This window comes from Cinclus cinclus, chromosome 2 (assembly GCF_963662255.1).
Source record: "Cinclus cinclus chromosome 2, bCinCin1.1, whole genome shotgun sequence".
In the NCBI taxonomy this organism is placed as follows: Eukaryota; Metazoa; Chordata; class Aves; order Passeriformes; family Cinclidae; genus Cinclus; species Cinclus cinclus.
Genome location: NC_085047.1, coordinates 49,046,745 through 49,058,862, shown reverse-complemented (window position 1 = coordinate 49,058,862; position 12,118 = coordinate 49,046,745). Strand labels below are relative to the sequence as shown.

The following is a 12,118-nucleotide window of genomic DNA, read 5'->3' as shown; positions in this document are numbered from 1 at the left end:
GTGTTTGGACAATGCTCTCAGGCACATGTTGTGATTGTTTGGGGTGTTCTGTGCAGGGCCAGGAGTTGGACTTGATGATCCTGCTGGATCCCTTCCAACTCAGAGTATTTTATGATTCTGTGTATTAGGACTTTGTCCTTTCTAGGGTTTTTGGTTGCTTGGGGAAGGAGGAGGAGTCCTGGTTGTAGTCAGTAGTAGGAACAGGTCTGCAATTTGGGCAGCACACTCATACAGTAGTTTTTGCTGCCTGTTCTGTGTCATTTTGCTCTGCAGGAGCTGTTTGTTGGTGTTGCACGTACTCCTGGTATAATACAACTCGTGCCATATATTCCTCCCCTACCGCCTTGACTGACAAAATAATTTGGTAAAGGCACAAATCAGTGCTTGTTTTTCTAGAATATTTATCTGGTTTATTTGGTATTACATAAAGACCAGCCATGAGATGGGTCGCATCCCTTCTGTTTTAATCCAGCAGCATGAATGCAGAGCGAGAGAGCTGTGGTTTGAGCATGAGGGCCCCGTGCGCTGCTCTCCTTATCCGCTCTCCAATCTTTGAGCTCTTACATAATATGTTTAAGACTGGGTTTTTTGACTAATCTCTTTTGGGGTCTCATTTTACATTCTTAGTCTCCAACAACAAAGAACTGGTATGCTCTTCCCTTGTGAAATCCTTTCCAGAAGGTGCACATTATCTACTACAAGACAGGGCAATGATGAGCATCAATTTCCATGGCAGAGTGGAAGCCTGGATTACAAATTACTATTTAATCCTTTTTGCGTCAAAGGATATAATAATCCTTGTAAAATGTGCTCTAAGTCTTGTGCTTGTCTGTGTGATGTTATAGGGCAAAAATCAAAGTAGGGAATCTTATAAAAAGTAAGCCATGGGGAAATGTATGTGTTCCACATGAATTTCAGAATGTTTATATTTTGTTATGTTTAGAACTGCATTTCAGCAGTCAGAAATAAAAATGATGGGCTGATACCTAAACTACTAGTTTTCATTTCTCTGTATCTTTTCTACTCCAGAAAACAGTCTGCTATGAGTGTTGCTTGCTGAATTGCGATAAAGAATTTAGGTACGAAGTAAGCATTGCTCTAATTTGATTTTTTTCTCCATCCACAAGTGAGAACATTTACCAAAACTAACAAATATGGAGGTATCTTAAGACTGTGAGAAAATTTGTTTTATTTTCTAAATCATCAAGCTATGTGTGTCAAGCAGTGTGATTCTGCAAGGGAGAGGAAGGTAAATAAAGTTGGGAGGATAAGGATTTAGTGTTTGAAATTTCAGACTGATGGCTGCACAACTTCCTGCCCAAGCAACTATTTTAAGACAAGCAAAGTTAAATAACATAAAAAGTTTAGTAAATAAATCCCGTGGTGACAGACTTAGAGTCCTTTCTTGTCACACTGAGTGTGCTGTAACTTCATTAGGTAAAAAGGAAAACAAGTAATTAGTTTGAAACCAGTAGTTAAGTAATCAGTTTGAAACCAGTAGTTAGTTTATTCCATATTTTTATTACTGACCTCTGTACTCAATCAGATGGTTATAGTGGATGGAATCTGTCCTTCTGTGTAGCAATGCACAGAGAAAACCTAGAAGTAAGTGATGATATATCTTGCAATATTACTAATGGAATGAACCGGGGTAAGCTGTTTGCTGTTATTTTCAATGCAGTGTATTTAGAAAGTTACTAATAACCTAATATTCTGTACAGTCGAAATCCTAAAAAAAAACAAAACACCAAGAGTAGGATCAGATTAAAATTATCTCATATTAAAGAACACATTTAATTATTTGATCATACAGCCATCATTCCACAATAGGGTATTTTTGTGCCAGATGCTAATTGCATGCTTCTAGTGTGGCAATGCATAATGTGTCCTTACTGTCACAAAATGGTCATCTTGCAAGTGAAGACTGTGCACTGCACTAGCGCTTCCTTATGAAGCCATGAAATGTTGGTGTTGTAAAAGGGTTCATATTTATAGATTTTTTTTTTGTTGTTGTTCTTTTCTGTGACAGACTTAGAGAAAATAGGAATATTCCCCTGCTCTATCTTGCTGTTGTATTTTGGTAAACCCAGAAGTCAAATGTTTTGAAGCAAACTTCCATATTTCCTGCAAAATGAATAATTTCTATTTCTTAATGTATTGCAGAAAATGACTGAAGAGCATATATAAGTCACCCTGGAAGCAGTCGCTTCGCTGTTAGCTTTACATGAGCATCCCCATCCTATGAGAAGGAAGAGGAGAAGGATCTGTCAGCCTTCTTAGCTGTAAAATGGGGACTACAGGTGACGACATGGCTGCAGTGGAGCAGAATGCCTCCTTGAATCCTCTGTGCTTTGAGTGTGGCCAGCAGCACTGGACAAGGGAGAACCATCTCTACAACTACCAGAACGAAGTGGATGATGACTTGGTCTGCCACATTTGCCTTCAGCCCTTGTTGCAGCCATTGGACACTCCCTGTGGACACACTTTCTGCTACAAGTGCCTAAGGAACTTTCTACAGGAGAAGGATTTCTGCCCACTAGATCGAAAAAGACTCCATTTTAAACTCTGCAAAAAATCCAGCATCCTTGTTCATAAACTGTTAGACAAGCTCGCTGTTTTGTGCCCCTTCTCTTCTGTGTGTCAGGAAGTGATGCAGCGATGTGACCTGGCAGCACATCTTAAAAACAGGTGAGCGCTGCAGGTGCTTGCATTGCATTTTCCCTAAGGCTTGTTTGTGGCCAGTTTGTGTAGCAATGTAAATCGTGGGCAGGAGAGGGGGACAGAGTTGGTGGTGGCTTTTAAATTCACAGGAGAAGACCCTAGGAAATGGTCAGTCTGTAACTGTGCAGAGGCAATGCACTGGATTACCCTGTTTTTGTGTATCACACCAGAAAACAGTGAAGACTGCTTGGTGATAACCATAGGGAGATCTGAAGAAAATGATTTATCAAAAAAAAGGAAATACAGTGGCAGTTGATTACAGTAGGGGAAAAAAGGCTGAGGGAGTGGGAAGACTAGAGATGTGCAAACTCTGTCTGCATAGAGGAGAGAACTAGTGCAGTAGGAACAAAGAAGATCAAGTTCAGATTTTCAGGGGAAAAAGCTTCTTAGTGGTCAGACGCTGGCATAGATTGTTTAGGCAGTAGTTGTCCATTCCCAATTTTTAGAAGTGTTATGAACATGTTAAATAAACTTTCATCAGGATTAGTTACATCAGAATTGATCCTGCCTTGAGGTAGGCAGATGGACACGGTATCTCTCAGGACTGGTGGGCCCTCTCTGCCTGCCCTCAGTCCAGTCCAGGGACACTGGAGACCACCCAGACAGAAAGGTTCATTTGAGAAGTGCATGGACCTACTGCATGGACTTCTTTCCAAGTCTTGGTTTCTGTCCATTTGGAGACTCTTGGAGACTGTCTTCAGGTGGAGAGTGGTGTTGCAGAGGAGATTGGGAGCATGTGCATGGTGTGGGTGTGCCTGCAGGCAAGTGCTCTGCAGAGAAAGGGAAAAGGACAGACACCACCTGCCTTGGAAACCTTTGTTCACATTTGTATTTGCAGTGTGCCCTCTTCCTTTTCCCACACATCCTGAAGGCTTCTGGGGATTCAGAGGCTGGGAGGACCCTGGGCATGCGAAACATGCAGCAGCCCTGTGGACTGTGGTGAGCATGGAGCTGCCTGGGTATTTTTGGTTATTGTAGTATGGTGTCCATGTCAGGGAGATACAGAGACTAATTAGGAACCTTTCTTGCTTAGTTTTTATCTTCTGGTTTTGGTTTTGTTTTTTTTTTTTTAAATTCTCCACATGGCTTCCATGTTAGCTAAAGAACCTGCTTGTTTAGTTGTGGCAAGTAGTTTCTGATCTATTTGATGACTTGGAGGTGGTGAGGAGGCCTAACTGTTTTATGATTTATAATCCTGATATTTAACTGATTAGATTTTAATGAAAAGCAAAATGCTAGCAGGACTACTGCTAAGTATTTGATTCATCTCTCCTTTCCCACTGTCATATCCCTCACCTCTTCAGTCATTTTTCCTTTGTTGACATTGTTTTGAATTATATTAGGGCAGTTTGCAACAGGTTCATGTAATTTATTTGTACATAGAACACTATGTATGCACTCTTTAAGTATACATGAAATACCCATTCACTTTAATGCACAGGGTTGTCGTGGAATCCAAGTGAGCTGAGTCACAGGCTTTTTCTGTTTGTCGGCTGGAAAAAAGCCTTCAGTTGCAGAAGGCTGCTCATTTCCAATTCCTTCTGTTGTCTTGGTTATCTTGGCTGATACACGTCTTGAGTATATGGTGATTTACAGTTTTCCATTAAGTTTATTTGCAAACATCTGAGCACCTATAAATTATCATTGCTGACATAAATGATGGCAGCAACTGCATAGTTTGAATTTAATTCTGTATGGATTACTGAATCCAGTAAACTTCTACTACTGTTCATTACATTTAGGAGAGTAATACAAAATTCAGTATTATTGTAATTGTCAGCATTGATTAATATAAACCAGTCCCAACAAGCCTTTACATGAGCTGGTTTGTGTTTCTAAAGAAAGCAGTATGGTTGGTTAATTTTCACTGTCTAAAAACCTTCACACTGGCATTTTTCCATTGTTTTTTATTGGCTTCATTTGAGCATAAAAGCTGGAAGAAAATGTCATTGTATCCACCAGGTGCCTCAGCGTGTAAGTAGCATTACTGCAAGATGCTCCCACAAGGAGATGAGAGGCATCAGACACAAACCTGATTACTTCACAGTCACTAATTGCACTCCATGATACCTCATTGCACAAAGAAAATATTACTGATTTCTTAAACTCTTGAGTTTCATTACATACACTTGCAAACTTGGTTTTTAAAGTTAAACACAGTGATGTAATATGATTTAAAGGGAAGAACCATATGAGTCATGTTGTACTGTTTTTCAGTCACCTGGTATAGAAAATTTGTTAATGTTTGGAAAACTAAGTTTTCCAAAACTAAGTCAGTTTCATTCCCTGGAGTTGTTTAAGGAAAGACAGGGTGTGGTACTCAATGCTATGGTCTAGTTTACATGGTGATGTTTGGTCATGGATTAGACTCCAGGGTCTCAAAGGTTTTTTTCCAGCCTAGTTAATGCTGTGATTCTGTGATTTCTAAATATCAAAGGTAAAATTATGAGAAGAAAATCTCGCAAAATATTAATGAGATTTTTCTGTGTGTGATTTTGAATTAATTCTTACGGGCCATCCAGAAGTGAAAGAAGTCTATTGTACAAGAACACATTGTGAAATTCTTACAACTTTATAATGAGAGGGTTGAGTTTTGTGTTTATTGCTTTTGCGTTGGGCTTTCGCTTTCGCCTCCTATATTTCTCTCTGATAGTTTAAGTTACCATTTCAGATGGAGACATTTTTTCCAGCTGGGTATCATTGCAGGGTAATTTTATGTCAAATAAGGTTTGAACTTTATACAGGATTGCATTTTTTGGAATTGAAGAAACAATTGAGCTATTCACTGTGTCCCCCTCAGCATGCTTAATATATGGGTTTAGAGTAACAAAATCCATGGGAAGACAAATTGTAAAGGTGCAGAATTTTATCATTCAAAATCATGGCAATCCCAGTTATTTTGGTGTTAACGACAGTGCTGGTGAGCCCTGTTCTTCCCTCCCTCTCCTGTGTTAGCTGCAGGCACTGTCCCTGCCTGGCACTTTGGAGCACCAGAAGTGAAGGGGATCTATGGGATTGAACCCTCTTCTGTATAAATGGATAGGCAACAGATTCATAGTTTTTACATGCCCTATGGACTCTATCCATAGCTGGAAAGGTAAACAATCTCTCTGTCGTTGTTCTCTGCTTTGAAGCCGCTTGACTCCTTGTAAGCTTCTCAAATTGTTGGGTGGGAGAGAGTAGTGTGCAACAAAACCACTCATTTTATTTTTCCTTAGTCTTCTCTGATTCCCAAACCTAGATAACTCATGGTGCCTCATTTTCCCCACTTTTTTCCCCCTTCCTTTTTTTCTCCTTGTCAGAAGAGAAACTTAAGAACCAGACGCTTAACTTTCCAAAGCAGCACCAGGTTTTACTCTGAATTGCAGCTGTAAATTTTGCCAAAATTACTGCTTAAGGTCACTTTGCTGGCAAAGTTTTATGAGCAATAGCCAAGGCATTTGGGTTGCTTCTTTGCAGTCTTTCCTTAAATACAGCTCCTGCCTGGAAAATGATTTAGTGCAACTGGTTTGAGGTTATTTAATGTGTTTGCTTTTGTCAAATCACTAGACTGGGCAGGAGCTGATGGCATAGGTTACAATGAATTCTTTCTTTTTAGTAGTCAGTGAGCAAATGTGTTTTTAGAGCTCCTACTGTTTTTCTGCAGAAATACCTTGTAAACTACATCTTAATTTTGTATGAAAGCTCTTTTTATCAGCAAAGAGGGATTGCTGCTAGTGTTCCAAGAAGTCAGCTTTTAAATGAGAAATCCAGCAGACTTGGCTGTAAAAGAAATACAACAAAAAGCCACCAAACAAGAAGACCCATTTTTCTTCTTTGTCTGATATGAATTAAGAGAAAGTGAAGGTAAAAATTATACTTTGTCACCATCCAGACCTGAGCAGAAGCTGGTGCTGAGGAGGGTAGAGGAAGAAGTTGAATATAAGCAGAAGCTAATTTCACATCCCTAACATCACATCCTCTAACTGCCCTTCAATCTTCCCATTAAGTAACATTACTCAGTTGCTTTAGCTGGGTAGTTTTGCTATCATAGAATAGTTTGAGTTGGAATCTTACTCTTGGGCATCTTGAGTCATGAAAGAAATTAAAGAATTTCTAAAGATTTATAAAACAGTCCTGCCTTTGTTCTTGCTCCTAGACAAGATATTCTAGCTTTGTAGGTAGGTATGAAATACAGTTTCTCTTAAGTTTTAATTCAACTCTTATTTATGCAATTTGTTTTATGAAAATTTTTTTGAGTAAAGGAATACAATCTTCAAAGCTTGTTTTGATCACAAGATGCCCATCTGTGTACAAAACTTGTTACGAGGTTTAGTCCGAAACAATCTTTATCCCACATATTTGGTATTAGTGAAAGTGTGCACTGCTAGAGATTTATTGGTACTTAACTGTTACAACCGCTGTATGGTTTTGCTGTTTGTGAATAATACATTCTTACTGCCAACAAAAATCTTTTTATGTTGCAAGTGGAAAGAAAACAATCTCCGTACAGATGTGCTTGCATACCAATACAGGGCTTTGCTGCTTGGTAGGTGGCATGCTGTGTTTAAAGACCTAGGAACTGTCATCTCATGAATTAATGTCTCCACTACACTGCTACTTTCCTGGCAATGCAGTTGCACTGTACTAGACTGAAATTCAGTCTATTACAATTACTGGTTAATTTGGGGAAGAATCTGTGGGGTTTTGCCCTTTTTTACCTCGTACAGTGCCACACAAAAGGGATTCCACTGAACTGAGTAGGTGTGCTCAGAAAGCTGTTAACATTTCTTGGTGCTAGCTTTTGAAATTATAATTAAACATCATTGGCCAAAATAAACCTAAAACCTATTTATATTTTGTGTGATGACTTTCATCAGCTGCCAGGTAATGATGGGAAAATGTGCTGTGTGAGGGAGGGTGGAGGAGGACCTGGCTGTGGTTTAGGAGGCTTTGACAGAAATAGGACACTTCCAGGGATGAGCTTCGTGCTGTCCTGGTTTGACGCAGCTTAAAAACCCCCAAAACTCTAAGGTGTGCTTTGCCACATCGAGCAGGTCCTTTGAGCTCCTCAGGCCTTGTGAGATGGCTGAGTCAGAGTCGACAACAGTGCAGTGGTTGGTAGGTGGTACCCAAGGAAGTGTCTGGCTCACAGATGTAGTCCAGAAAGGCTGGACTCTGCTGTCAGGCTCAGAGGGATTGATGCATGGTTCTCTGGCAGTGCTGGTTTTGAACTGTTGATTTACCTCTTTGCTGAGAAATCACCACTTCTATAGCACAGCAGTTCAGGGACAGCAAGGACACACAGCTTGGGGTAGTTTTGTCCTAAATTCTTGTGAATCAGTGTGGGAGAGCATGTCTGTCTGAGCTCCCAGCAGACAAAAGGTTTTCTCTGCAAGAACACTTACCCCTTGCTGTGTTGCTGCAGAAGTGAGTGATGTTAGAGATTGTTCTTTTTTTCTTTTTTTTTTTTTCTTTCCCTGTTGCCAGTGTTAAGATTTGAGGGAGCATGAAGATAACCCATCAAGTTAAAGTATGTTAGAAATACTGAGGGAAGTGATAGCATCTTTCCTTTTCTTTGTCTCTTGGGACTGTTGTTTTGAGGTTTACATTGTGAAATGGTCAATGATAGAAATTTCCTGCTGTTTTTCACCTGTAATTGTGTATCTGGCCACCAGACAGATATATTAGCCAATCAGTTCCACTATACCAGTGGTTTTCTGTATTAAATAAATAGTGTCCAGGCAAAGCCAAGAAATAGGGTTGTGTTCCATCATTAAAATAAGATAAATATTTTCACAAAGCAAAACCTTTCAAATAATTCTCGTCTTTCCTGCTTTCACTTGCTTAACTTTGAAGCACAAAATGACCAGCAGTTGCTTTGGGAAAAGCCCCAAGGAATTATTTCTGAAATGCATCATGTCATAATATAAACTGTCTCTAATTTATATTTTTATGCATATTTGGGTTACCTTTTTCTCCTCTTCTAAACATGGAGAACATAAACCTCTGGGGAGGCTTTATAGCACCTTTGAGTATCTAAAAGGAATAAGAGAGCTGGAGAGTTATTTTTTTGTAAGGGCATGTAGTGATAGGTTAAGGGGAATGCCTTTAAACTGAAAAAGGGTAGATTTAGGTGAAATAATAGGATGAAATTCTGTACTGTGAGTGTGGTGAGGCACTGGAAGAAGTTTCCTAGAAAAACTGTGGATGCCCCAACACTGGAAGTCAGGATGGGGCCCTGAGCAACCTGGTCTAATAGAAGGTGTTCCCTGTCCATGGCAGGATGGAGTTTAAACTAGATGATCTCTAAGATCTCTTCCATCCATAACCACTCTATGATTCTATGTATATCATTTAAAAAAAGGTATTTTCAGATATCTGTCTGTCTATCTAATGTTATGTATGAATAATGTGGCTGGGGGGGGGGGGTCACAAAAGTTTTATCAACATTCTTTGGATCTGAAAATTTTGTTAGCATGTTATCTTCAAAATCCATGCTGAAACAGTCTAACTGTATAATTACCAAATCCCTTTTACAGAATGTCAGAACAGAACTGTGATTCTCAAAACATTCTGCTTTAATAAGTTGGGATGTCATTAGGCTTCTGCTGTCTTTTACTCTGTTAACACATTTCTTCTCTTGCACGAATAAATAATTTCTTCTTTTGTTGTAACAATCTGCCAAGTTCCCAAACACTGAATCCTTTCAAGAATGTGGCTCCTTTTTTTCTGACACTGCTACAGTGTGAGTGTTTTTGGGTGGTCAGCAGCCTCAGAAGCAGGAACTTTAAGGACAGTAAATACTGTAAGAAGTGATTGATCAGACAGTGGCAAAACTTCCACAGAGGCAGATGTAAGATGATGTCCACATCTAGTTATGTGCACATAAGTGCAAGGTGATTTGATAAATGAAGGTTTTCCATAAATTTGCAACATTGCGGCCCTTTTTTATAACAAACTATTATTGGCTTTTAAACATAAGCAAAAAAAAGAAATTCTGCATTAAAGGTAATGGAAGCTTACAAAACTGAGTTTGTAGTGAAAAGCATCAAATGCTGAGGGAGCATTGTTGCATAAGGGAAACAAAAATTGCACCTCCTATGTGAAGTCAGAAAGAAAAAAAAACAGGAGACAGGAGGGAGATGAGAACACCTTCTGTTGGGTCAAGAGCTGTTACTTTTGCTAAACCTCTCTTACAGATTCCTAGAGAAGTAGAGTTTTCTTTCACTATTTTAACACTTAGATTGCAATATAGGTAAAATTTTAATCTCTTTCCTCCTCTGAATGAGCCCAGGAAAATATGATGCTTATTTCTTTTGGCTTATTAAGGTGAAAGGAAATTATTTCAGTGGGTCTCCAGTTGTGTCTTGGAACAGGGCTTGTCTTACGTGGATGTTTTTGTTTGTTTTTTTTACCATACTGTTTTTACCATCCTGTTACCATCTTTCCAGTAGGTTATCTTCCAGAAACAGAAATGTACAAAATGCACTTTCTAGTGGAAGGTGACCCTGTCCATGGCAGAAGGGTTGGAACTAGATGATCTTTAGGGCCCTTTCCAACCCAAACCATTCTGTGATAACAGAATAAGTCCACATTCAGAATGTGTTACAGCACATTGAGTCAATAGCCAAAGTACTACCTGGTAGAAGTTTTGTGAGGAAAGCAGTATTGGTGTTTTGTCCATTGAAACGTATTTTGGCCTTAAAATTCAGTGTGTTTAATATTTTTTATGTTGTGTTTAAAGCTGTGGCTTTGAAGAAGACCGATTTAACTCGATGAAATACTTGGGCATTTTGTGCTACAAACAGGGCTGCAGGCTTGAAGCATGATGTCAGTGCTGTCTTTACAGGTGTCCTGGGGCTTCTCATCGGAGAGTTGCTCTGGAGAGAAGGAAAACGAGCAAGCTGCAAGCTGAAGCAGAGGGCGAGGGTGGTCTCGGCGGGCCGGAGCAGCCCAGCAGTTTATCTCCGGACCCTGATCAGGGAATAGTGCCGGCTGAGCCGAGCTTTACCTCACCCGCCCTGCCCGCGTGGACCGACGAGCCCGGCATCGACAATCCACCTTTTGAGGAGAGCACAGTAGCAGACAGTATGTCATCACTTATCTTCTCAAGTCTCTTTTATCAGATGTGGAAACATTTGTGGTGTCAGAGCTTTTGTCTCTTACCGACTGTGAATGTGCATCTTCATCTTTGGCTCTTTTCTTTAGCAGTTTCTGGAGAAATATTAGTGGGTTTTGATTATGTGCAAGTTTACAACTGAGATAAAGTCAGAGGAAGGAAAGAAATATCTCAGAGTGTGTGCCAGCTAGTGTGGTGCTTATTTATTGTGTCACAGTACAGTAGTTCATGTTCATCTCTTAGTGGGACTGGCCTCACAAGTGTGATGGAAGGAGTGTAGCTTCTGTAAAATTACAAAAGTTGTTTTCTAAGATGAAATTTGTTTTTCCCTCTTCACCCTTTCCCCCCAACTGGATCAGCAGCCTTCTCGCACACGGAGTGCTGTCCTGCTCGAGCAAAAAGGCAGCTGAGTTACCCCTGCACCTATCTGCACCGAATGAGCAGTAACACCTTTAGCATCTGGGATTTTAGAGAGGAAATGCTGAGCCTTACCACAGAAGAAGGTGGTCCTGTCCCCTTTCTTCTTCTGCATATTTGCCATCCTTTAGCATTCATCTTTTTCCTCCCTAGTTGTCACCATGCATGCTTCAGAAATGGGCTTGTTCAGTTATCCCAGTAACTCAACAGCAGCTCTTCGTGCAATTCCAAGACAAAGAGGTTATCATGGGGTAACCCTTAAAACACATTTTTGTCTTCATCACCAAATGCAAATCCCCAGGTGACTCAATGAAGGATATGAAATTTATTATAAAGGATAGGATCCAAAGAGTTCAGAATATTCTATTCCTATCCAAATGACCCCATTTCAGGAAGCATGGATGCTACTAAGCCATTAGTTCCTTTCTAACCAGCTAGGGCTTTCAACAAGTAATGGAACTGATCCATTTGCACTGGTTTAGTCTCTTGTTAAACTGCTGCTTTGTGGCCTGTATACATTGTCTTTTTGTGATTTATTTTATTGGAAGCGAATGGGGTAGAAAAGATATTAATTGTCTTTCTTTTTAAAAATAATTGGCAGCAAATCAACAGCCACCTACCTTGCCTGAAGGAGAGATCACTACTATTGAAATTCATCGGTCCAATCCTTATATTGAATTAGGAATTAGCATAGTGGGTGGCAATGAAACACCTTTGATCAACATTGTCATTCAAGAGGTTTATCGAGATGGGATCATTGCCAGAGATGGAAGACTTCTTGCTGGAGACCAAATACTTCAAGTATGGAATCTAATTACATATTCTGTCTGTTTGCTTTCTATTCACTCCTTGCAGAATTGTTTTTAAAATGAGATGGAA

The 12,118-nt window shown here is 39.8% G+C and overlaps 1 protein-coding gene across 2 annotated transcripts in view; it reads left to right on the top strand.

Annotated features, from left to right (window-relative positions):
- Window positions 1–12,118, top strand: part of LNX2 (ligand of numb-protein X 2) — a 59,766-nt gene that overhangs the window by 30,431 nt on the left and 17,217 nt on the right. Inside the window, exons 2-4 of one of the 2 annotated variants that reach the window (XM_062487619.1) lie at window positions 2,164–2,688; window positions 10,553–10,791; window positions 11,841–12,040. In XM_062487619.1, the coding sequence (XP_062343603.1) occupies window positions 2,288–2,688; window positions 10,553–10,791; window positions 11,841–12,040 (840 nt within the window). In that variant the 5' untranslated portion in view covers window positions 2,164–2,287. Of the gene's footprint in view, window positions 1–2,098; window positions 2,689–10,552; window positions 10,792–11,840; window positions 12,041–12,118 lie in introns of those variants that run through there. The other variant, XM_062487618.1, reaches the window with a different exon arrangement.